The sequence below is a fragment of the Melanotaenia boesemani genome, chromosome 11 (genome assembly GCF_017639745.1).
Source record: "Melanotaenia boesemani isolate fMelBoe1 chromosome 11, fMelBoe1.pri, whole genome shotgun sequence".
NCBI lineage: Eukaryota > Metazoa > Chordata > Actinopteri > Atheriniformes > Melanotaeniidae > Melanotaenia > Melanotaenia boesemani.
Window position 1 is genome coordinate 11,517,447 of NC_055692.1, and position 27,892 is coordinate 11,545,338.

The 27,892-nt window shown below is 38.1% G+C and overlaps 1 protein-coding gene across 1 annotated transcript; it reads right to left on the bottom strand.

The window, feature by feature from the left end:
- Window positions 1-781: 781 nt before the first annotated feature.
- Window positions 782-27,743, bottom strand: castor1 (cytosolic arginine sensor for mTORC1 subunit 1). Its single transcript, XM_042000658.1, has 9 exons — window positions 27,411-27,743; window positions 20,963-21,033; window positions 17,849-18,042; window positions 17,218-17,353; window positions 11,435-11,558; window positions 11,036-11,152; window positions 10,676-10,758; window positions 8,377-8,471; window positions 782-1,667 (listed from the first exon to the last, which is right to left on the bottom strand). Exons 1-9 carry the CDS (start codon window positions 27,521-27,523, stop codon window positions 1,596-1,598), a joined length of 1,005 nt encoding a protein of 334 aa, XP_041856592.1. The 5' UTR covers window positions 27,524-27,743; the 3' UTR covers window positions 782-1,595.
- Between the last annotated feature and the right edge of the window lie 149 nt (window positions 27,744-27,892).

Sequence of the window (27,892 nt, forward strand, 5' to 3'; positions counted from 1 at the left end):
GTTCTTACCAGGCCCCAAGACAAGGTCAAAACAACCTCAAATAACAATGCATGGGTTAAACTGTGTTTATTTACTGTTTATTTAACTAAAACTACATCAAGCAATGTGTGAAAAACTAAGCCCACACTTACTGTTTCCACAGGAATTAAGAGCTGTAGCACCCAGGTACTGCTGATCAAATACACTTGATTAATTGATCATCAGCAACTCTTTAAAATGAAAAAAAAAAACAAAAACAAACAAACAAACAAAAAAAAAACCAAGCAGACATGCTCCTCCTTGATATGCATCTACTCAAAGACGAGAAGGAATGACATCTGCAATAATCAAACAGAAGCATCTGCTGCTGCCCATCAATCTGGGAAAGGTTATAAGGTCGTTTCCCAATAATTTAGTGGCCATTGTTCTACAGTGAGAATCATTATTCAAAGTGAGGAGGAAAAAAAATCAAGACATTTGCTAATATTTCCAGGACTGGATGTCCCAGCAAGTTTATCTCAAGGCCACATTGCAATATCCAGAGAAACTAAAAGTGACTGGGAAAATAACCCACCAAACTGAGACAGTGTTGTAAAGAAGGGGCCAAAATTCCTGCACAGCAATGTCAGTTAATGTCATATAGGCGAGTATTTCCAAGCATCTGACGTTAACAGTGATTTTAACAAGCTAATTTAAGACCTTGTAAGGGCCATATATATATATATATATATATATATATATCCCAAAAAGATTTACTTGGAATTGAAAAATAGTGTCCTTTTGTCACAAGGCTGTACATGACTAATATTTGTCATGGCTGGGCCAGATACAGGCAAATGAGTAATATGTAGCACAGGACATCTCATACAAACACACATAATCATGAAATTTGGTTTCATAGTGAAGAAAACTTTGAACATTTAATTTAACTTATCCTTCAGTTTTACAGGCTGATGGATTCAGGTGTCGCAATGATCCTTCTCTCAATTAAAAAAAAAAAAAAAAAAAAATCAAGTGCAGACTTGAGGAAAAACATGGTCACATGGTGCTGGATCAGGTGAATATACAGGGTGACTTAATGACAAAGGAGAAAGAAACTAAAATGTAAGTTTTCTCTTTTTAAATCAAATTCCAGCATTGGTCTCCCTGCTAATGGCCACATCGTGTTGTAATGTGAAAATAACTGGAAGACCAAGTTGTATGTTTTATGTATGTGTAGCTGTAGTGCTGTAAGCAGCAAAAAGTTATCAACAATTCACATTCAAATCCACAGTCAGAGCCGACTCCCTGACTGTGAATTTGAACTGGTTTTGTGTCTGGAAGTGTGCTTAGGAGCGCACGATGATGTGTGCTTGTGTGCCCTCTGGGACTCATTGCATCTTGCCTTGCAAAGGCAGGCCAAGAAGCCTCACAGACAATCTGTGTAAACAGCACAGAAAAGCGCTTCTGGTGTTCATGGCAAATTCGGAGTAGTTAATACTGCTAGCAATGCAGCGCTTATATAGGCACAGAGTTAGCCTCCTTCCTTGCTAGCCTCCTACACCCATCCTTGTGGAACTGGAGCAAGGGGAGACACGTTGAGCCCGGATCATCCAGCGCAGTCGCCACTTCAGAAATCAGCTGGTGGCTGGTTCTTTCCTCTGGTGCTGGAGCATATCCGTCACACTCACTATGTCCTCCTCAGGGACCTGGAAAGGGAAGATTAAATCAACTTGTATTAGATTAGCAGAGGTTGAATGCAACATTTAAGTTTAGAAAACTTGGAGTACTGGAACATTAGCAGAATTTATTTAATCCAATCCAATGTAATTATTTAATTCCTTGTCTAGTGTGGGGCCGTGCAGCCCAAGAGATACAGAGTAGTTCTTTGAATGCTTTGTTAACCGCAGATGTTAAATTCCATACATGAACAAACTTAGATACCAAAGAAATGCTGATGTAATTCTTTACTGATGCTAACTGGAGTTTCCCCTCACACCTCACTAAAGATAAAATGATCTGATTAAGTGACTGAAACATGAGCCAGAGGGTAACCTCCCATCACCTTATATTCACGAGGTTGTAGTTATGCAGCTTTGTGTAGTCAGATTTGGGAATGTCCTCAATTATCTGTTATTGCAGCCATTCAGTCAAGTGGTTTTAAATGTACGAAATGGTTGCAGTATATCATCACTTCCACACTTCTCACACCTTGTTTGTCATTCTTAAGTGTGGGATTGGATAAATAATAATTATAAGAATAATTTCCTGGTCTTTTCAATTCAATCAAATGTGATGCTTGCATTAGAAATACACTTCCTTACATAATTCCGCCCCCCACCACCCCCATGTTCCACCCCCCCAAGTTAAACTCCAAGTTGCCACTCAGTTAGAAGCCTCTTTATCTTCTGCCACAATTTCCACCTCTATAGAGATAACCACCACTGATTGTACTTTACAACAAGTCATCTCACTGCAAAGAATTTCTCAGAAGTCTGAAAGCAGAATTTGCTGTGCTGTCACAGTCAGTTTGTCTGTTTTAATTGAATATTTATTAACCACATTCAGTTCATTCATACCAATCAATGGAAGTTATTATTAGAGCTTTCCACTGGTTTATTAGCTTTGAATGATTGTTATGACACTAACACTGAGTAACAACTTTCCATTGACTATGACTTTTTATGGTTATTCTAAGCTTCATGACACGCCAATAACGTTTAAAAAAAGTGATGAAAGGGAGTTTCATATTTTCATGCATAAGCCTCAGAGGGTGTAACTGGAAAAGATTCAGTGAATTCATAAAAAATACCCTAAAAATTTAGCATCATAGTGTTCATATTGGGCCATACTTCCTCTGGTTTGACTCGTTGAATTTGCCAACAGTCAGGCAAATGTTTACAGTAAGTAAATTGTAACTGGAAATAAATAATTGTGGGTAGCTATGGAGCAGGTTATCTACTGATCTTGTCTGTTCAGGTAGTTTGATCCCTGGTACCCCCACAATCCTTGGCCAAGACCTCATAGCTAAAGCCGCTCCTGATGGCAGGGTTGCAGCTTGTATGGTGGCTCCTCTGGTGTTAATGCAAGACTGATGTTAAGTGCTTTGAACAGTAAAGCTGCCACAAACAGAGACCATGTATCTTTGTGCTGAGTATTTTTTTTCTTAAAATAGATTTATTTATTGTCAGTTTTGATCCCCAACTAAAGTTTGTAGTTATGTGGAAAAAATTACACTTTATTTATTAGGACATAATGAAACTTCATATAATCCTTGGTGAATCTTAAAATGAGTTTAGTACAACCTCAGATGAACAATAAGTGACATATTATGCTGTCATTATTTAAAAAAGACAAACTAAGCCAGAATATAACAAAATGTGTAAAAAAAAGGAAGTACATCCCCATGATTGAACAGCTGGTAGTACCATTTTCAGCAGCAGTAACTTCAAGTAAATATTTTATGTATGACGTTATCAGCCTGTCACGCTAATGTGGATGAATTTTGGCCCCATTTTCTATTATTTTTATTATTATCACTGTAATAATACTAATACTGATAATAATAATGATAATAATAATAATACTGACACAGTTACTTACGAAAGAAATAAATATTAAATCAATTATTAATATGTTAAAGTTGTTTTTACCATTTAAATCTAAGTTTTTTTCACAAGAAGCAGCTGGGTGGACTATTTAATATCGCTCATTGTGATGTGTTGCTAAGGTAACCGGCTCTGACACAGAACCTGCAGCTGGTCGGCCGCTGTTGTATTAGACCTGATCAGTGGAGGGAAGTGAGATGATTGCTTAACATTGCGCTACATGACACAAAGTGTGTTTTAAGAGAGTGGGTGAAGCTCTTACAGCTTGTGTGTGTCCAGAGGATGATGCAACATTTTATTTCAAACAGTCAAAGTCCACAGATAGTTTCCTAAATCGTTTTTATTGCAAGAAATATCCACCATTGACTCTGATCTTTAAATATATATCAAGCAAGTAAGTCTTTCCTAAATCGTTTTATAATGTTATCCACCATTCACTCTGTATCAAGTATGTAGGTAATCAAGAAAGAAAGACAGGCGACAACCTATTTAAAATGAAATGCAACATTGCCGTTGATCGTGACATTTCATAAAGATACTGGCATGTCCATAGTGGCATTTGAAGGACGGAGATTTAACGTTTGTGGATCCTGGCCACTACTGATTGGGAAGTTGCGGGATGACAAAATGTTGCTCCATTCTCGTCTCTCCTGGACTGACGGAGCCCAACAAGCCTTCAAGCTGCTTTCACAGCAATGCACCATCACAGACAAAATCTGGCGCGTCTGCAGCCCGGCGTCTAGGTTTCTGTTGCCACGGTTATCAACTAGCGTTTAGTCAGCGCAATAATTTGCAACAATCAATCTATTTGACTGGAAAGTCTTTATAGGTGTCCATTATCAGTTTTTAATAGACACCCTCCAGCCAATCAGAATCGAGTATTCACCCAGACTATGGTATAAATGTTATTAAATGAATATGCTGCAGAAGTAAATCTTGAAGCATGTGGGAAAGCTTCTAATTTTGACAAATGCAATGTTAGCTGTTAATGTTACTCTTTAAAACAAATAAAGAACAAAAAAGGAAGATAGCTGGAAGATTACTGTAAATGGCTTAGCAAATTTTTTGTCATCCATGTTCAACAAGGGAGTACCTTTGTCCAGTCCTCGAGAACTACTATCCTGCAACTTTTAGATACATCCCTTCTTCAGCACACCTGAATCAAATGGTTAAATTCCCTCATGCACAGGTTATTCAGCTTTGCAGAGGCCTGGTAACAAGCCATTCATTTGATTCAGGTGTGGTGAAGAAGGGTTGCATCTAAAAGTTGCAGGAAAATAGCTCTTGAGGACTGGACTTGGGCACCATGTGCTCTAAAATGATACAAACTGAGTTCTGCTGTTAAATTATTTTATTTAGCCTTATTTTAATATATTTTATAAGATGTGCATGCTTCTTGATAAATTTGCTGAATTATTGCCCTTAACCTGCATTGAATATTGACCCAGAAGTTCGTAAACATCTCGGTGGCTCACCACCTGAAGGATTTATCTAGAATAAGGGCATTGATGACTTAACATGATTTAGAAAAACTTGTTCATCATTTGTTTTCAGTAGGCTTGACTGCTGTAATGGAGTTTTAGGTCTCTGGGGAAAAAAAATTACTAAGACAACTGCAACTACTACAGAATGCTGCTGCTTGTGTCCTCACAAAGACCAAAAAATAGACTTCTAAAATCATCTGGGCCACGCTTGCTTTTTATCGGCCATTTCTCTTGATCTATTCCGCGTTTCCCCACAAACCAGGTAGCAATGTGTGGCGGTGTCATGGTGTTCAGTTAAGTGGGTCGTTGGGATGTATGCAAAGTGTGTGCAGCAGGCGGTCTTCAAACACACGCTTTCTGAGCTGCCATATTAAACATAAACCAGTATGATTATCAATTGTTCTTCCGTCACCTGCTGAGACAATTTTAAAGCTACAAGAATCATTTAAGATTATTCAGCTCAATCTTAAGTCTTTAAAATAAGTTATTTAAGACAAGAGAGAACTAAGAAAACAAATCTGTTTCCACCTGACTTGTTGTTTCAGCAGCTGCCTGTCTTACAGCAGCATTATGGCTGCTGTCCTCCTGGTCTATCACTCCTGAACAGCCCTGAGCTGTTTCATTTACAATAAAAACAGGAAAAGACAAGAACTGTAAGTATTGTGAAACAACAGCATTGTGATGTGAATTCTGTGGCGTCAAAGTCTGATGAAATGTGGCGTAACTATTCAGACTGAGGTTATTTCCACACAAATCGGATACATATCTAATCCAGGACCACATATGAAAGTGGCCTGGGTCGGATTTAAACAAAAAAATAAATATAGAAAGAAAAAGAAAATCTGATTTGTGCCGTTTAAATTGTCATAATCTGATCAGTTGCTTATGGGGGGAGAAAAAAATAAATAAAAAAATTCGGAACTGAGCTGCAGTGTGACCCATTTCATGCCTAGGAACATTTTAAATAATTATATAGTAATTAATAACATTAATAACTAGCCACAGCCAGCCTGAACAACTTTATTTCACACGTCCTCAAGTTCCTCTGGACGAGACCTTTTTTGTTGCAAGAAAAAAAAAAAAATCAATATAAACTGGATTAAAGCAGCAAACATTCAGTCAATGAAATAACAATAAAACAATTTAATTTTAAAATCACGTTTGGGGATCTGTGACACTTGGGAAATCCTGCTATTTTAACTTGTTTCTATTTAATCTTTTTCATTCCTTTTTGGTTTGTTTAATTCTCCTACTCAAAGTTTCTTTACCCTTGTTGTATTACGTAGCTGTCCTACGTGAAATATGCTAGTTTAATACACTGCACACTCACGCTCTTTGTTAATTCAGCTGGGTTAGCCGTGGCTCAGCTGGTAGTGGTTGTTTTAGATCAGCTGGGGGTTCAATCACAAGTGCATCCACATATTCACATACATCTTTATTTAACATTTAATTTTATTTCTTTTTCCCCATTTTAGTCCATTTTAATGCATTATGTATTTTTTATTTACCTCATCTATAGGCTTTACTCACTGACAGTACAGTATAAAACTTAGTTTTATATTCTGGGATCAAATCAAATAATTTCTATGTGACAGGGTGTGTTTGTGTCTGCGTGTGTGAGCAAACGAGAGAGAAAGACAGACTGACACAAAGATACTTTTTGGCTTTTTTCTGTCTTTCTTTCTTGTCATTTCTGTGAAGCACTGAGCTAGAAAACCGGATGAAAAGTGCTTTATAAAAGTCTGACTGAATGGTTGACATTGAAGTATCCTTGTGCAAGACACTGAACCTCACACTGCCCCAGGACGTATGCTCTTCAGTATCAATTTAAGAGAAAAAGAGCTAGATGACATATAAAGTGCTTTGAAACATTCCTCAGGGTTTTGCTCCATATTGACACGGTGGCATCACACAGCTGCTGCAGAATTGACCCTACCATCTGAATGTCACAGCTGAAACCTAGACTCTATTTTCTTTTCTTTTTTTTTAAGTCTGTGAGAATTGTAGCCTCAGTTTCCAGGTCTTAGCTGAAAGGAGTGTCCACCATGAGGTCTTCTGCTGCTCATTTTGAACTCCAGCAAATCATTTTGAACATGATCAACAAGTCTAAATACTTTGAGTTGCTGCATGTGATTGACTGATTAGCTATTTATATCAACAAGAACTTGAACATATGTACCTAATAAAGTGATTGGTTAGTGTATAAGTGGGAATTTTCACCAATGATTTTGTTTTTTTTACATTGAAAACAAATGAAAAATATATTTTTTTTAAGGAGACCGTTGTTGATAAATTGTTATAACCCAGAGATCATGTATGCTGTAGGTTAAATATGGTGTTTTGCTAGCATTGTGCTAGTCTTGCTTCACAGAGAAGAAATACTGACTATATTTTAGAGGTGCACTTATGATTAGCAGCTCCTGTGGGAACAGACTTTCACACACTGCATTCTGGCTTACCTTTAGTTCAGCAATGAGACAATGTCATAACTCATGTGCTGCGGTTCATCTGTACCTAAGTTAGGCTTTACTGATCTAACTTGAAACCTTGGTACAGACCACATTTTTTTTTCCCCTGGAAACATCTTTTACATACATACAAAACTCCAGAACTAAATGATTTTGAAAGAATTTTGAAAGGGTGGTTGAAAGATTGAGGCTTTTAATTTCAGTATAGGAAGAATGTTACAGGCCGAGTCACTCTGCAATCTACATTCTGTGATAAGGTTCAAGGTAATGGCGCATCAATGACCCACATAGGCATTTCTTGGTAATTTTCAAGACAAGATGCAGCTCCAGATACAGTTTAAAATGTTTGCACACAAACAAGTTGACAAATACTGTGTGGTTGATTAGAATAAGTAATCAGTAATAATGAAATCAGGAAACAAGTCAGCAAATGTGGATGGAGTAAACTTAATTCCTATGACAGCTGAGGTCAAGCGTTTATTAAATACAATTTTGAATATGAAATTTTAGAAAAATGTTAAGTTGCATGATTAATTTTGACTTACATAAGTCATAAACACTTCTTTACCAAGAAAGAAAAAAAAAGAAAATCCTCAAAATAATGCAAAATCACCTTCTTTGGTATGATGACTAAACCTCTCGTGGTTGTCCAATGTGACTTTTTATCTGATCCCAATTCAGCCATGAAAAAAATTTGACGACAATCAGATTTATCTGACTTTCACCAGAAAGAAATGGATGATTATGTGTTTTAAATATTTGAGGTAACTGTAAAACTATTTTGAGTTACAAATAAAGTGAGTCTTCGTAAGAAAAGGTGTGGCTGCTCAGTTAATGACATAAAATGGGTGGACTCACCAGAGCATGGTCAAAACTGAAGGTGCTTATGTAATAGGCTGAGATGTCGCTGTCAGCAAGAGGTTGAGATATCTGGGCAACTATACCGCACTCATCTACAAACACACATAAAAAGCACTTGTTATACTACAAAACCAGTACAGATACTTTCACTGAAGAAAGAAAAAAAAAACATCTTATATGACGGGATCATCAACTCTGGTCCTCTGTGTCCTGCAGGTATTGGATGTTTCCCTGCAGCAACATACCTGATTCAAATGACTGGGTCATTAACAGACTTGTGCAGAACTTAACAAGCTGTTGTAGATGACATAACATAAAACCTGGGAATTACAACCCCAATTCAAAAAAAAGTTAGGACACTGTGTAAAATGTAAATAAAAACAGAATGCAATGTTTTGCTAATCTTATAAACACATATTTGACTCCCAACAGAACATAAACATCACATCAGATGACTGAAACTGAAACATTTTACTTTCTCATTGAAATATGAGCTCATTTTGAATTTAATCGTAGCAAAAGTTGGACCAGGGTGATGTTTATCATTGTGTAGCACCCCCTCTTCTTTTAACAACTTTAAACATCTTAGAAGTAAGGAGACAAATTTCAGGAGTTTTGAGTGAGAAATGCTTTCCTCATTCTGGTTTGATGCAGGATTCTAGCTGCTCAACTCATTGGCACATTCTTCATGTCATGATGCTCCAAATCTTTTGTACTGGTGAAAGGTCTGGAGCCATGCTTTTGTGAAGGATGTAGTTTGTGGTTTAGCATACTGATATTATCCACTAATAGGTGGGATCTTCTGTCTTCTCAACTGTATGCTGAGGAACAATTTTCTAAAATTGCTCCACAATGTTAAGATGTAGTTTGTCTCAAATTGTTGAACCTATGCCCAGGCTCTGCCCGTCTGAAATGCTCCTTTTACACCCAGTCATGTCACGGCATTGTTGCAGATTAACCTAATTAGTTATTAAATGCTCTTTCAGTTGTTTTGATATGTACCAATGACTTTTCCAGCCTTTTTTGTCCTTGTTCCATCTTTTTTGAGATGTTTAATGCAATCAAAGTTAAAATGAGCTAATATTTTCCGTAAAATGGTAAAATGTCTAATATGTTTGTTGTGTACTACTGGTAGTAAAATATGGGTTTGTAATCGTTTTTTATTTTAATTTAAAACAGCATTTCAACTTTTTTGAATTTAGGGTCGTAAATAAAAAAAGTCTTTTTTCTTAAACAAAATCATGAGAAAGAACAACTAATAATGCAACTCTAATGCATTTCGCAAGAACGCTCTACGCCTGAGTGAGAGCGATGACTAAGAAACAAGACTCTTAAAAAAATTTGTTCCACCAACATTTTTCCTCCAATGTTTGATGCAAAGTTAGAAAAGGTGATGGGTGTAATGATTAAATAAAAACTAAATTTGCAACTTGTTCTGGTGGAGTTCATGTGACTTATCACACGGACGACCAGCTGTTCCTCCTCTAGATAATAAATATAGCCAACAGTCACCAACATAAAAAATTATCTCACTCAAAATTTATTTTTCTTTTTTTTATAGTCATAGAAACAAATTTGGGTCCTCTTCAAAGTCTTGTTCCTAGTTGGAATAAATAACTCTTTTAATTAAAGACAATGAGAAACGGCTGATGTCTCTCACTCAGGTGACAGCCACTTTTATTTCCCCCATAATAGTTTTTTTTCTTTTAATTTCTTTATTTTTAAACCCTATCCTGTTTAAGCATCATGACATGCAGAACAGTGGTCTGTGTACCGAATTCTGTCAGACAGATTTGCGCCACAAAGGGAGGAATCTCAGTTATACACTACCAGTCAAAAGCCTGGACACACACCCCACACTAGATATGATGTTTGACTGGTACCGTACGGTTACCCTTGATATTTTAAATCCTTTTAAATTATTTTATTTGTATTTATCAACTCTGTCAATAACTGATATACTAATGCTGAACCTGACAGAGAAAACAAAAGAAAAAACATAGAGTGAAACAGAAGGGTAAAAAGCAGATGGGTAAAGAGACAAAAAGCATAAATAAAACATGGAAAGGAAAACAGACTAGGATGCCATAATCACAACATTAATTCCAATAATAATATAAACAATTTCAATGCTAGAAAAAGGACGACATAAAAGAAAATAGGTAATAAATAAATAATAATAGGCACAACTCGACTACCAGCTGCTACATCTAGATATGAAGCAAACAGAAAGTGTCATATAAACTATATATATATATATATATATATAAATTGGTATTAAAATAAGTGGCCTTACCAAAACCGAGTGGTTGTCCCCCTATACGGACCATTCTCCACAGCTCCCCAGAGGAGCTGGTGAACAGAAGATCAGCCGGAAATCTAGAGCACAAAGGTCAAACTTTGATTTCAACCAAGTTCAAACATAAAGACCCAGCTAGAAGTTCTGTTCCATCTTGTAGAAACTTTCATATCAAACAATATCAAGACTGTGGAAAGCTTTTACTGTGACGTATCAGTAGGAAGAAAAACTGCAATTATTGCCCCAAGCAGCTTTACTGTATTTAATGTCCATAAAACTTAATTTATCATTTTAATTACTTTTAATGGTGAAATATGAAGCTCCATTAATATAGTAAAAGTTTTTATAAATCCTTACTGTCTCTGAGCCTCTGTGTCCATTACCAATGAGATGTAGCCATCGATGAGGGAGAAAGAGAAGAACTTGATACAGTCCAAGTCCTGGTTTGGAGACGACTGAGTTTCTTCTTTAGGACTAAGAAGAAAGACACATTAATATGTCAGAGACACAAAGCAACCAGAGTGAAGTGATTTTTATTATAAGATCATATAGAATCAGTCACCCAATGATAATAAATTACCAACATAAAACAGTTATTGTAATTTCTTTATTTAAAATGAATAAAATAAAATTGAATGCACAAATAGTAAAGAAACTGGAGTTAAAACACTTCCAATTACAGCTGTTTACTTATCATGTGCTGCCATCTTGTGCTTCAGAGAGGTACTGCAGTGGTGTGAACAGTTGGCATCTTACCTGCTGGAATAAAAGAGCACATCAATGAGGGTGGTGGCGATGGATGGCAGCGTGTCCGGGTCCAGAGACATGACACAGAACTGGTTCTGGGGGATTAGCACCGGGTGAACTGTAGGCTGGATGGCTGGAGGAAGGTGGACAGCATTGGTTTATCAAACACTGGTGATGTACAATGTGCTTTGGAATTTAATTTGCCTTGCATTTTTTATTGTGTAGTCAATTTAAAAAGTCACGCCAACTTTTCATGTTTCTACAGTGAAAGTAAATGATTTCAATATCATACAAGTTGAGATTTCCTCCAGAAAAGAACAAAGGTTGCAGTTTAAAGATGGTTTCTTTTTATTGAAAGAAACAAAGCTGACATTTGTGCATGGTTTGGAAAAACTCTTTTTCTTTTTAAACTTACGATAAAAACTGGTAATCATAAACCACATGATTTCATTTATTCTGGATCCTCCATCCACTGGTCATTGTTACCCTTTTCACTCCCTCTCTTGATTTAAACCTGCCACTTTCTAAGCTCCATTTTAACATCATTCTTCCAGTGTTGCAGATGAAAATAATATAACAGTGTTGTACGGTCACTAAAGATGACACAAGTTACTTTTATGCCTCTACTATGCAAAACAAAACCATTCAACTTAGAGATGGAAAGATGTGAACAGTTGTGAAAGTGCTGCCACATTTTCTCAATATGTTCTGACTTCACTGTACAGCACGTTTGGGGTTATGAAGAAGGTAAGAAAAATTAAAAAAAAAAAGAAAACGCAATGATGTATATAGTATATAATGATGTATACGATGAATACAGAATTATAAAATTACCTTTAAAGGAACATTTTTAATTAGAAAATATAACATAAAAAATATCTTAATAAAAAATATATAAAAAAAAGCATCAAAATAAAAGATATTGGTGATATTTGGACAAAAATATGTTTCTGCAGCTAAACCAACCAATGCACATATAGTAGTTTTTACTACCACTTGGTCCATTATATCTAGATTTTTATAGACAACTTTAAAACCTTTCCATGACTTTAAAAACCAATGTTTTAATTTCAATGACCAATCATAATATTTTTTTTTACTTGAATCACGATATATATCTCAATAGAATTTTTTAGTCAGGTAACCAAAGAGATGGTTGTATTTGCTTTTTTGCTTGAGTGCTATAAGCACATGAGGGGCCCATGTTCATTAAAACTGTTGAATAAAATTAAAGTAGCTGAATATTAAATTAAATGCCCTAAAAAATGAATGAAAAACACTTTTCAATGACCATACCAACAATACAAAATGCAAAGATAAGATATTTTTAACTCAAAACAAGCTAACTTGATATAAACAATATTTCTTCATTCTAAATTGTGCGTCATAAAGTATAGATATATAGGCTAGAAGGCACTGAGTTACAAAGAATGGTCTGGAAAAGAGAAAACATCAAATGAGTGACAGCTGTCTGGACTAAAACACCTTGTTAAACAGGCAGACTGGGAGGTTCAGGAGCTCTTTTCTCCCCACAACCATTAAACTGTACAACAGTAACTTCTAGTATACTCCTCATAACTATAGTGGAAACTGTTACTCTTACATCTTGCTGCTCTACTTACTGCATTAATCTTAATTATCTTATTATAAATATGTGTAAATTTGCTGGACAATCTGAATTTCCCTCATGGTGATGAATGGTACAGTAGTAGCGGTTTAAAAGTTCCCATCCAAGCTGAAAGCCAGCCGAATACCTGCTGGCTTCCAGCCCAGTTCCATTCCAGTTCCAGCCAGCTGCCTTCCAACTTCCAGCCGCCAGAGAGGCCCCCTCCTTCTCCTGGGAGTGTCGATGTTTTAATCAAACTCCACCCATTCCTTGTAATATAGGGTAGACCCAGAAGATGGCGCTTCTCTCACAGACTTCTCATCGCCCGTAGTCTGTCAGATTTTATCTGAATTTACACTGACCGGCAGAGGCGCCACTCAAAGCACCTCTGATGGCCAGTCACAATTCATAAAAATGCATAAAACTTAATACATAATCATCGTTTGACGTGGAATGTGAAATTGTAACATGCTTGTGCGCTGCCAATTGTTTTATTCAGAAATGAATGCTAGTAGGTTAATAAAACCTTTCAAATACTGGATCACAGCCCCTAGCTCTATTCTCAATAGGATGTATTTATCATACTGATTAATCTTTTAATATTAGCATTATTAACATAGACAAATCAGATTTGGATCAAGCAACACAGAATCTGTTTGAGGTAGCTAGGAAGGGTTATTTTATTCTCATATTATTTATTTCACCTCCATAAGAAGACAGGGCGACAGATAAAAGCCCCACGCAGGATCGGAGATAATTTCTTCCACTTCAATGTGTCTAATCGCGGGGGGACATCCAACACTCGCTGTGCTGCGACTTCCTGCTCGCCGGGAATCCCGATTACGTCACCCCTCCAGGTGGGCTATTCCCCGACACGCTCTGATTACCATTCCAAAAGGTACTGTATGCAGCCCCCAACTTGAACATGCGCCTTCTTCAACATTCGCACTTGCTCCAGAAAATTACCATCTCTTAGGCTCCTCCACCACCACTTTGACTGTGGATTGATACGTAAATGAGCCGCAATGAGGCAGCTGAACAAGTGACCCAGTTTTGTGATTGTTGCACATTGGGTAAGAGTGGTCAAACGAGTCCAGTTTGTGTTGTCATGCTACCAGAAATTCAGTAGGCTAGTCGGTCCTAATGCAGTGAATTTCCATGTTAATGTTGCCAAATTCAATAGCATAGCAAGAGATGAAAAAAGAAACAACGATATTTCTTCAACATGTTAACCAAAATATTTACCTCTTAAAGCATAAACCAAGTATTTACAACAAGCAGTGTGCTTTTTAACGTTAACGTGTGCCATAGCCTGCATATATGCAGCCCACAACTTGGTATACCTTTCAGAATGATAATAAACAGAACAAGACACACCAAACCAGGAGCTAGACCACGAAGTTCAGCATCATGCTTATCTATCTTTGGCGTTTTTACACCAACATTTTTATACACTGGATAATGATAATAATTATCGATTAAAGTCACGGATAAAACTGCTGTTGTTAAAACACACCCATCTCTTACAAAATCTAAAATGTAAAACAAAAAAAACAAACAAAAAATCTGGATCACTGTAGAAATATCTTTATTCATTGCTGATCATCTGGCCATTGACGCGTTTTTATTTGGAATTGGGAACAAATATTTTCCACCCTGTTATATTCTGTTCCACTCTGTTATGTTCCATTCCACCCTGTTAGTAAGGTGTTTTTTAAATTTTTTTTTTTTTTACTAAAAACATTGAGGACTGTGAACCTTGTTGCACCATATTAGGAAGTGAGGAACATTAAATTGATTTTGCTTTTCTGTTCCCAGGTCAAAAGGAATGTAATTATCTCTCATTTGAAATACTTGATTATGCTTTCCTTTTGGCCTTTGTGGAAACAGAAACGTGATAATCTCTCACTTGAAAGCAAGCTGGGCGTAGTGTGATGACGATGAAAACTCACATGACCAATGCTCAATAAAGGGTACATGAAAATGTGAGAAATGGTCAAAAGCACAAATACCGTTTGTGGTGAGTGAAACTATACAGCACAGTCCACAAGGCTCTTTTCAAGCACACTCCTCCCCCCAAGGAGTATGCTTGAACAGCTAACGGCAGGTAATGGCTGTGTTTACAAATGTAAAGGTGCTAATTGTTGGCCATTGAATTGTTAATTTCAAACCGGGCAGCCTTTTGGTTGTACTCTGGGCATGGTAGAGGGGTAAGAAATCTCTGGGTTTTCTAGTGTTAAACACTGGAAGCGCCGCCAGCGGTCTTTTGATGACCGCCAGTCACGCTACCATGCTTATAGTGTATTAAAAACTAAACGGCTGAACCTGGTATTTTAGGACTTTTATTATATAGTTGTTGTCTATAGTTTTACCTGCTTACTTGTTTGGAAAAGTAAACACATCAATATTTACGAGCAGTTTAGCACGTCTAAACTTCCACAGAGCCGCTCAGGGAGACTCTTTCTCAGCCAAACTGTCGTATATCACGGCTACGGACTTGTAATAAATGCCCGCCCTACTCTGCTTCTGATTGGCTGTAAGATCACAAACCCTGTGTGATGATAGGCTGCTGGTTCCTGTCATTCCTACCAGCCTTTGCGCATGTGCCTGCTTCAGACAGCAGGCAGGCGGCTGTCCCACCGCTGAGACACAGTTGTATGACGTTTTATCACGTTTTATCACTAGATCGCTATGAATAAAATCCAGGGACACTTCATTTCACAGTATAAACCATTTATTTACTTATCTACTTAGGATAATAGCACTTTGAGGCCTAATTCAGAATATAGGTTGGGCTGGGTCCGGACTTTTGTGATCCCTGCTTTACACATTATCAGTATTATGTTATTTTTACCTGCCGATATTACGTTATGATTTTGTCAATATTCAGTTATGCAGCAGCTGTATCAACCCCCACTGTGAATAACTTACGTTGCAGTCAAATGACCGCTGGCAGCGCTCCTCGGGATGTTTAGAAAGCTCGCTGCTAGTGACATTCACCACTTAGCCGACTTGAGGAGGTTGTGCTTTGCCTCATAACACCATTAGCTACACATGTCGGCTTTTTTGATACATTTATTTGACGCCATTTTCAAATCAAATCATTTTTTAAATGTTGGCAAAAATGCAACAAATGAGCGACACAGCTCATTATAAACTGTTTAGAAAGCAGCAAGATCAAATCACTGCTCCTCCCCGTGGACAAAAGAGGGATTGCAGCTGTTTTTTTACTTGGGCTGCTTGGGGGCAGAGCCTCGCTGACGACGTCATTGCGGGGGATTACATTACCCCCACAGACCTGTGAAGGATCGGCCAAGGATCAGTCAAGGACCAGTCAAGGACCAGTCAAGAACCAGTCAAGGACCCATCATGGAAACAGGGGAACTTTTAAACCGCTACTACTGTATTTATCTATGTATCTAGCTAACTATGTCATCTAGACTGGTTGGAGGTGATAAAAAGGCAGCAGTAACTCAGTCACTGATAACAACCATCTGAGTCAGACGCCTGTCAGCTAAGAACAAGAAACTGAAGACATTCATTTCCTAAAACTGGACAATAGAAGATTGGACAAATGTCTGGTCTGATGAGTCTTGATTTCAGTTGTGACATTCAGACCCTCCACATCTAGGACTCTCATCCTGGATGTGCAGCAGACAAATCTGCAGACACTGTGTGATGCTATCCCACCAATATGGAGCAGAAACGTTCATGAATATTGAACCTATACCACAAAGAATTAAGGCAGTTCTGAGGGTAAAGGTGGATCCAACTCGGTACTAGCAAGATGACCTAACAAATGATCGGTGAGTGTATGTAAACACTATGTACACTTATGTGACACATTTGTTGAAGCTATTTTGAGCATTTTGCATTATTAGCCAAGATAATTGTATAATATTAAGATATTACTGTGCAAAATTGGACAAAAAAATTTAGAGTAGACTTCACAGTGAAGTTTGAAACATCTTGTGTGAGCAATTAAAATAAATGCTACATGCATGTGTGAAGAAGGTCTTTAAGATCTACTTTCACTACACTATTCAAGTAGTGAGTAAAAACAAGTATCATTTCACAGTCCTGCGACTACATAGTGTGTATATTTGTTGACTTCCTCCTCTGAGACAAACCCCGTCAGTGGCTGACTGCTAAGAAAACGGATACTAAACAGGACGGTGACCTTCACCCTCTTTGCCGTTCTTCTGGAGGCCGTTGGAAACATCCTGACAGCACACAGGGACCGACTCTCCCTCCACCTCTCTGTAAATGTTGAACTCTTCCTCCAGAGTGCTGACAACTACAGACAGGTCTTTCTCTCGCACCTGCAGCACAAAAGATATGATAGTTAAATATCAAAGATCAGCATTGTAACTGTGTGTATTTGCAGACTTCAATCAAAATGTTATTTCCAACATCAGCTCTTTTTTTAAAAAAGGTTCAGCCAGAATGTCAACCATTAATATTCTTGCTGACGCAAACGTCTGTCAAGTTGTTATGCATTTTTGCCCACTTAACATTTTCAGACGTAATACATCAACTAACTTTTTTCTGCTCTCAGCTCTGTCGGGAATTAATTTCTCAGCTGTAAAATTGGAGTGTGGGCAAAATGCTTCTTTTGTCTGACAGAGATCAATAGGTGAAAGCTCCACTGCAGGATTATAGATTTAGAGTTGTGTGTTTGAGTGCTTGTAATAAAAAAAAAAAAAAAAAAAAGCTCTTAAATCATAGGGTGAACAGCTTAGGGTGCCATTTCCATTTTAGCAGGACAGGTGAGTGAACAGAGTGGAGTTGTGAAACTGAAGAAGAGTGACGCTCACCAGGATGAAGTCTGTCTGATAAGTGGAGAGCATGAAGACAGAGACATGCTGCTGGGCCAGGGGGGCGATGACCGACTTGGCAATCTTGGTCACGCCGACAGCCTGCGAGCTGCTGGAGGCGTTGCCGTTGGAGACCACGTTGAGTGGCAGCCAGATGGAGCTTTCAACCTGGAGGTGCTCCGAGGGCCGCAGCTCTGAGTGGCATCAAGAGGAGAAAAGTTGGGCAACGAATCACACCACAAATATGTTCAGATGTAGCAGTGGGGGGGGGGGGGGTAATTATATATTCAAATATAGTCATTAAGATGTTTTGGCTCATTGATTGAATACAAGAAATATGAACACTTTTTGCTTTAATGACACTAGAGCGCCCTCTACTGGATAACAGGGTGCAGGACGTATATAGGGTCTGTTTCTCCTCTGAGAGGCCTCTGTTAGTAGTTTCTGCACCAACAGATGATTTGCTTTACATTGCACCAAAAAAAAAAAAAAAAAAAAAAAAAAGAAACAACAAAAAAGTACTTTTTTGTTGAGCTCATTCTGCAAGTAGAAATCTTACAAAATTGGACAAATACTTAAGCATAGTCCTTGTAACTGAAAACATGGAATGATGGGAAAATACACTGATATTTTTATAAACACATCTGGTATATGAGGTTTCAAACAAAATTACAGGGTTGCAAATTAATTTGTATGTGCTTCAAAATCTTATACAAGGCAGCTAAACTAACCAGTCAAGAATCACAAAATAAGACTTTATTTCCCAAATGCAGCAAAGCTGGGATAGTAAAGAAGAACTGAAGTCACTGGCAAAAACAAAACTCCCTGAATATGACAGTATAAAATAGGATAAGGGATATCTGGCACCTCATCACATATTTATGTTAGAAACACTCTTTTAGTCTTCTTGAGGCTGTTCTTTCAGGCAGCTTGAAGTAACTACTTCCTGTTGTTGCAACTCACACATAATGTGCACACACACTTCCTGTCTCCCACCTGCAGTCTCTTCCCTTGCCATGGAGACCTGAAAAAACCCCTGTTATTTATACTGCAAAGCACCCCAAGTGTGTATTATGCCCAAGAGAGGTCAGCACTATCGAGACCACCAAAAGAGGCTTGGATGTAACGTGAAACCTGATCCCAGAGCATTTTTCTGCTCGGGTACTTTGAGCTGGTTTGAAGGAGGAGTCAAAGTAACAGGGTGATGCAGAGTAGTAGAGCCGTAACATCTTGAGTCTCTGGAGCCATTTATTTTGCTCTTTTCCCTTGAAAAAGTCCAGAGTGGGTACTACCTTGGAAACATGTTACTCAGGAAGTAAATTATCTTTTAATACAAAAGTCCTTCAAAACCTACAAGATTTTCAAAACAGAGTGAAACTCGGAATACTCAGCAGGGAAAACTATCCTTGGCTGTACGAGAAGCATCTGCTTTTGAAGTTTTCAAAACCTTCAGTAGCAGCACAAAACTTTGTGATAAGTATTTCATTAACATCTTTCTAATGAAAATAATTGCCAAATTGCGTCTACCTCCAGAAGTGATTTTTTTATTTATTTATTTTTTTTAATCCTGTTTCTCCTTCAAAGGGCCTCTGGTCTGGCCGGCATAATTTGTCACAGACAGCCCCTTGTGGCTTCACTACACACCAGTTTCAACTCTTAAAATAGACACTCAGAAGGAGAAAAAGGAGACACTGAATACTGGAGCAGCCAGAGGCAATAACATGCTTTTAACATTTGGATCTTTGCAAAAAGAGAGGGCAATGATGGGAAGTAAAAAAGTGTATGGGACTGTAGTTATCTGTTATGTTGCAGACAAAGTCCTAATAATGGCAAAATACTGGTGTAGGGTTCAAGGTTATTAACTATTAAGCAGGACTTAAAAACCTTGAGATTTATGTTGATTATGTTGAAAAGATTCCAAATAATACAACTTGCTCATCTCTACCTCCCTCTCTGCTGTGCTTCAGCTCTGCATCCAAATCCCATCCCTGCAAAATATGCTGTCTGGCTCACACGGGCAGGCAACATTAGCAACTGAAAAAGCAGCACTGATTAACACTAGTCATGGCTCTCACTGGTTTTTACTCATGCACAGTGGATTCTTGTTCATCACATAAGAAGCGCCAGAAGCCAAAGGAATCAGTTGTTTTCCACAGAAAAATGGTTTCATGTGTTACTCTCAGGGAATGATTCCAATCATTCCAATTTCTGTGAATATTATCATTTTTATGCAAGTCACTACATTCTCTTTTAACTATTAAAACTTTGAATAACTGGGTTGTTAAAAGCAGATAATCAACCAAAAGAGCCCAAAGCTAAAAATTACTTACAAATTTTGCCAAGGGATAGCCATGATCCATTTACCTCCCTTATATTACCTCCCTTGCATTTCAGTTGCAAATCACCTTTGATTTTCCCATTTCCACTGAGTACTTTCACTTGTGTAGCAAAAGTGGTTTAGTTTAGGCTTGAAAGTCAATAAAAAAAAGCTAATTTTTCAGGAGAAACTATAGTCAGGGACTGCTCAGTTGACTGATTATGTGTGGAGTCACTTTAAAAGAAAGCTGGCAGTTGTTTTCAACTCCCGTACCATTGTTCACCTCTGGGCTCAAACTTTTTACCAGTGGCTGCTGAGATTAACGGAGGCCTCGCTGTGACTCCTGGGCTGAATCTCTTCCTGCTGCTCACATGTCCCTGCTGAGTCTTCAGCAGGAAATATAATCTACACATTTAGCTGTGTTTGTAACTTATTCCAAAGCTGGAAGGTGTTTATATCTGGTGTGCATCATAGATTTTTACATCCAAGCAGTTTGTTTCAGTTAAAATGATCAATGTTTGATTTATTAGTGTGTCATTTGAGATGATCTGAGATCTGTCAATAAGGAGGGTTTAGTTGGATACGCCCCCAGCACCTCAGAAAAGACCTTAATTTATTGACTTCGTGATTGATTTAACCATTTATGTTTGGCTGAATGGTTAATCTTTGATGAATATTTATTATTTAGGTTTTAAAAACGTATAACATCCTACTGAAAAGAGACAGAAAATAAATGTAGACTGAGACTTTGTGTCTGGTAAACTTCCCTCACTATAGTGATGCACAAAGAGGTTTACCTTTGAATCCTTCCTGGTCAAGGACAACTGTGTAGTTCTCTGGTGTTTCTGTCAGGCTGAAAAACTTGCATCTGAAAGAGCAGAGAGAAAATAAAGAGAATATTAAAACATGAAATGCAGGAAAGGAGGAGGAAAGTGGGCAGAAGAACAGTGTTAGACATTTGGACCCAACAAAGGACATGTCAGATCCTGATAACAACAGTTTCCAGGAACTTAGCAAATAAGAGGGGGTTCTCTGAAACGTACATAGGGTGCAGGACTGACTGTGATTCAATTACCACAAACCAAAAGCTCAGCATTATGCCTGCATTACTCTTTTGTCTACAGCAAATGGTGGACAATACACTAAACTGGGCCACTGGTATGGTTACAGACTGCTTCATTCAAGGAGAGTCAAGGCAACATTTTCTTAAATGCAATGATTTTTCTGGCTTCTGTTTTCACCTAATTATGTCACACAATCACACAAATTATGTTTATATACACTGAGTTTTGCATTTCTGGGCAACAATCAAAGCTTCTGTGTTCTTTTAATACTATTATTAAGAAGAGACAATTTTATGAAATATTTGTAGCAGCTGAGTACAACTTTACAAAAGAAAACAAAACAACAACAACAACAACAACAAAAAAAAAAAACATAAAAAGGACTAGATGTTGTGCAGCAACACAACATTTATAGAAATTTATTGTAATTTCTTAACACTGCTTGGGGCCAAAAGCATTAGCTTTCAAACGTGGTTCTCTGGCCAGCATTCAGTTTAACTGAATGTTGTCTTTGTGAGACTATGCTGAAAAAAACTTGCTGAGGAAGCGTGGAAAAAAATTAGACAATGGATTTTGGTATGGTTTGAAGTTTAAAAAGAAAAAAGAAAGGGCAATGCAGTTATATGTTCATGCATTATATAATATAGCCCTTCAAACCTGACGTGCATGAATGGGAGATGTTTTGCTCGCTCAGCGGTAAGCTTCCAAAGATAAGCCCACAAGCCGTAAGACTGGAATCTGAAGTGTAAGGTGATGGACATTCCTTTAGATTTTCTTTTTCTTTTTTAGATAATTCAAAGTTCATGTGAACTGGCCACTGAAAACATAAGATGTTCATCTTAGTGAAAAGTGAAACTAATGAAGTCTTTAAAGTTTGACCTTCCTCCCCCAAAAAAATCCTCAGATTCTAAGATGATCACGAACACAAGGGATGTGTGGGTGGAGGTCGTATCTGCCAGTCCACAGGACAAGAAACCAAATAACCAGTGCTGCCACCATAAAGCACTGCTACAAATCATGTGTCCCATGGCGCTAATGGTCACCCCTAGAATCTGGACTGGAGCTCTGAGGTGCCAGAGCCGATTTAGACAATTCTAACAAACATTTAGTGTAAATTGAGCTTTACCCGAGTTAACCTTAGATGTCCAAGTATAACTGGCCACAAATACTGAAGAAACACAGATAAAACCTTTTCTTGTAATGTCGACAAAACAATCTGATTCCGGTGTGCTGTAGCTGGAAACATCCAGTAACCTGCATGACAGCTACCTTCGAGGACAGGATACCCTTGGTTCCTTTGTGAGATTGCTCATATCCTTTCATTTACTCACCATTCATTTAACAATGCTATTGTCCAAAGCGACCAATCAACAGGTGGACCAAAAGGTTGAACATCAAAGCAGCAGCCTTCAGATTGATGGACAACGACCTCCTCAGCCACCCAAAATCAAAACTTGGGAAGGGAAGTGAGAATGTGAACCAGTTTTTACATGTAAGCAGGTACAAAAAGTGCAAAACCTCAAAACTTGTCTTTAAAAAAGTAATCTCTAAATGAAACAATAAATGACTGGAATAAATTGTCAAAACTATATAGGGGGGCACATTTTCTAGTTTTATTGGCTGTCATTGGAGATGAATCTTCTCTTCCTATCAGTCAGCTCTGGCTATTCGAGCAGAAGCCTGAGCGAAACGCTCAAACTACTGACTCAGCAAAAAAGCAATCCCTGCCATGAAATGGGACGATCACACCACTGAGAGACAATGAGCGAGACACAGAGAGAAAACACTGTAACACTAACTGCAGTTGTGCTAACAAGGCCAGCCAGCCCATTGTGTTATAACACCCCTCCGGTTTCCCCTTTGAACCTTCACCTTCCTCAGCTTGCCGTTTCCTGCAGGTACAGTAAGCCTAGCAGTAATCTTGCAAGCATGAGTGGTCATGTCTGGTACTTTTATATAATTTTGAAAAGAGCAGTAAAGGCTGTGATAGCAACATGTTGACTGTTGTCAAGCAGCCCAAGGGAAACCCATTTGTGAACCGATGGTGCATATTTGGTTTCCTGTTTGCAGGGTACAGATTGGATAGATAAGAGGTGTCAACTTATCGCCAGTTTATTGGAAGATACTCAGAAGAAAACAGCATGACAGTGCACCAAATAGTGTTTGCGCATTTCTTTTTTAATCTTTTCATCAGGAAGATTGCATAACCTACAGTCACTAAATTCCTGAAGTTTATGTAAAGAGGAAGAGAAATCAGGATGTCTTTTGTTACAGAAATTTAATTAAAATAATCTTATATAAGACTGAATTTGTTAAGATTTTCGGGGGGGTTATCACTAACTGAAATTTAACCAAATGATGCATTTTCTAGCTTGACAAAAATGCAGGCTCATGAATCCCAACTGGAGAATTTAACCTTAGATTGCATTATACTTGAAAAGAATTAGTGTGTTCAACCCATTATCTGACTTTGAAACTCACACTTGTTAAAGCCAGATGGCAGAGCGGTCTGTTTTAAGAGGGAGTAGACACTTAAATGCTGTTGTCATTGTGCACATCTTTAAATACACTCTTCTGTGAAGCACTTTCAGGTTAAGAAATTTAAACTCTGACTACCCATGAAGCACAAAAGTGGTCTTTAGTCCACGATTTCAGTAGTTTCCTCATCCTGCCGCCTCTCAAAAATGATCACCTGTCCTCCTACTCCACATTGTAAAAGATAAGTCAGTTATTATGATAGCAATATTTTTAACCTTACATTGGCTTAATAAATAGCAATCAAACATTCTTATTAAGGCTGCAATGACATTGCACCATACAAATATGCATCCAAGTGAATTAAATAGTCTGTTTTAAGTTTAGAGTATTGTTTCTCATTTTTTTAAATTGGATGGCTCTCCAATGGTGCTTAGAAAGCAGAAGAGGAAACTCTCCTTATAATGAAGCAATACATTTAAATGCACAGTTAATTTGAGCTAGGATTATATTTCAACTAGGCCATTTAACTGGACTTCTGTCCCTGTACCAGTACAAGCATTGGGGGAGAATTGATTTATTGACCAAAGCATGTTTGACTCTGCTACAAAAAGTAGTGATAAACCCCTTTTTTGCTTGCTAGTATCGGGCTTTTTATTCTGGTTGTCCTACTAAATGACGGGCTAATATAACAGACAACTTACCTGGCGGCAAATTGGAGCCAATTTGGGCAGTTACTTGAAATTGCTTATTGATCTGTACAGTTCAGAATTGTTATATAGGTATTTAAAAAACAACAAAAAAAACAGATACATGTATCATATGTAGTTACTCTTAGTTGTTACTTCCCACACAAAAACTCTGGAGCATGCCCACAGGACCTAGGAAACTCGTATTCTACTGAATGTGCACATGTAGGTGTAATCTGATTACCAATGTCTGTTAGTATGACTGCGACAAAGAAAATTTAGTACAAATTCAGAAATACTAATATGTTTACATATACTTTAAAAGTTCATTTTCAGCCTGACTTTACTGGACGTTTCCAGTAAAAAGTCATGTAAATGTATTTCAGTTGAAAGTAGTGTGGCATTAGCTACACAGCATTAAAGATAATATTTCTATGCAACTGCATTTCCCTACAAAACCATCCCTGTCATTTTAGAATGATTCTATACAAATAACCTTTTAAAGTCACCTGGTGGAGAATTCTTAAATATTCACCCACAAAAAAGAAGAAGAAGAAAAAAAAAGCTTTAAACAGTGTTGTGCAGCCATGATATTTATGCAGACATGTGTAATGCGAAGCTTCTGTGTGATCAGTGGTAATAGGCTGGAAGGGACCGGAGCAGGACGGAAAATAACCAAAAGAGACTAGGAAGCAACAGGTAGTGAGGAAGCGGCCGAGTGGAGAAGATGAAAACCGAGCACATAAGACTCTGGACTTTGATCCAGCTGCACAAAACAACGGGTGGCAGCAGCAGTTAAGGGCCGGAGGCTGCTCCAGTCGGTGGTAACGGGGGGGTTGCAACTGATGTTCAAGCTGAGGAAACATGATAAGACAAAACTGATGCAAAGTGTAAGAAATGGGCCTCAAGCAACCCCCGGCCGAGCTCTGTGTAATCTTCACAACTTACAAAAAAAAAAAAAAAAAAGTGGAGTGAGAGCCCCAATCTTAGAAATCACTGAAGCAGACAAGTGGAAAACTCCCAACCGGGTTTCTGGCTCGGCTGAGGCATTGTTCAAGTCCATGTTCTGTTTAGTTAACTGCTGACGAAGAAAGCAGAACTGTGTGGTGCCTGAAGGGCTCTATCCACAATATAGAAAGACAAACATACTGGTCTAACACTGGGCTTTGATGATAACGCTGCCAATGAAGTCTTAACTGAAAACCGAGGACAATTCCAGACTACAAACTGAATTTTGAGGCATATTTAGTTGTTGTGTAAAGATAAAACACCTAAGGATATAAATAAATGTTAGTCAATGACAAAGTTCTGATAAAAATCTACTCAAGAGCTGTTATATGTTTAAACAGTTGTTAAAAAAAATCACCCCATGCATACAGCAAAGATTAAACTGCACATTTTTAGACAAGTCTATCTGTGCCAGACTTCAGAAGGAAAAATTTCCATTGAAAAAAAGTGTAACGAGTGCTGTTAAAGTGATCGGCTCATTAAAATTCTTCTCAGTGCTGTTGTCAAACCACCGTGTGCGGGGAGTTGCTTAATGAATAGGAGAGGCCTGAAAGAGGGAGATGGCGAGAACCATGCAGAATAATCAGGCATGTTTTTGCTTCTTGATTGTTTAAAGGCCCAATGAACTTTTTTTAAACCACTCCTCTATGAATCACTTAAAGGTTGACCAAAGAATTTAACTATAGAAAAGGAACAGGAAAAACAAGGCAAAACACTGTGCAGCATGGTGATGTAACTACGAAGCATGAACAACAGCACAGTGAAAAAAACAAAAACAAAAAACAAGACGGGACAGTAAATGTAAGGAAATGAGGCTTGCATGCTCTTTCTGGTTGGTTCTGGACTCAGCCTGTAATGCTTTTGACAATTTATTCTTCACAAAGCATTTCCAAATGAAAATGTAAGCTCACAACTACCAAATGAGAAGGCCACATCTAGACACATGCTCTGTTTAAGATGTTACCCAGAACCTTCCTGATGCAATTACCCTGCTACTATATGAATGATTCAGAATACTCAGAAGTATTTTATAGGGTTGTGTAATTCACCCTGACTTGCTTTACTCAAAACTATGAGACAACTGAGCTCTGACAGAGTCAGGCAAGAATGAACAGATACAGTAAGAAAAGCATGTGACATAGTACATCTGATTTAAATCTCAATTCTCAGTGTCTCAGTGTCATACTGCATACTCAGATGACCATCCTGGCAGGTGTTTCATCATGTTGTTTAGTAAAATGTTAAGAGGGCTGCTCCAGCTAATTCACATAGCAGGCAGATCATGATAAAATACCTGAGAACCGTATGACAGCTTGACGACAGATATCACAAAGGCGATGAGAGAGGGATATTCTCCCCTGATGTTTGCTGCATATCCTTTGACAATCAGCATACTGTAGCCTGAAGGCTGATGTTGAGCTCTTTTTGTAAACATGCATATGTAGGGCTGCTAGATGAGTTAAAAACAAAACAACAAAAAATAAATAAAAAAAGATGTCCATATTGACTGTAAACTTTAACTAATGCCAACATAAGGTGTGGACAAATTGGACAAGGTGTGTAGATTTGGAGAAAAAGAGGTCAAGTGTCAAGTTTGTGCTAAACTGGCAAGGTTCCACTTAAACACAAAAGGCCACTGCAGGCTTTTTAAGCCCTTTGATCCAATGCTAAGAGGAAGCAGCATGCGTTCATGCATATCTTTTACAAGTCATGTTCTTACTTAAGTCTTTGCTTTGAAACAGCAGCTTTTTGTGCAAAAATGACCCACTTTCTACTGTACAAAGAGAATGGATGCAGCCAACTAATGTAGTCCTTTACAGTTGCATGCTGTGCTGTTCATCCAGGAGGGTAGAGCAAGACACGCAGAGACAAACAACCCAACAAAAGCTCAGCCATCCAATGAATGAAGAGACGCTGTAGGTTCTAGCTCACATATCCGTACTGGATTACCAGACTGATTCACAAGCGCAGCGACTCAACAATCTGGCCTTATCAATTTGTTTTCTTACCGTGTCCTGTTCCGGAGAAATATCAGTTTTATCAGGGGGTGTGTAAAATGCACCAGCCCATTCTTGGATATGCTGGTGACCCGCAGCCTGTGGTCCAATATGTGTAAATCCATATTTCAGGTAACGACCAGTGTCTCTCCGTTCGTCTATTTGTGCATGCGGTGGAGAAAACGCCTCCCTAACTGGGTGTTATCAGATGGAAGTTAAATATAGACCTAAGTTACTAGCATTACCGAAAACTATAAACCACACGTCCTGCTGCGCTCGACTCTGAAAACGAAAAACACCCGACGCAATCCTGTTGCAGCCTTGCTGCTGAACTACTGTATATTCAAATACAAGGGACTGCCCAACGATGACACGCCCCCTTTTCTTAAAGCTACAGCTACAAGGTGTTAAACGTCTCCCGCGTGTTCTAAAACGGCAGGAAGTAGCCAGACTTCGGGTTTTTATTTCTACATAAAAGTGACTATGAACAACAA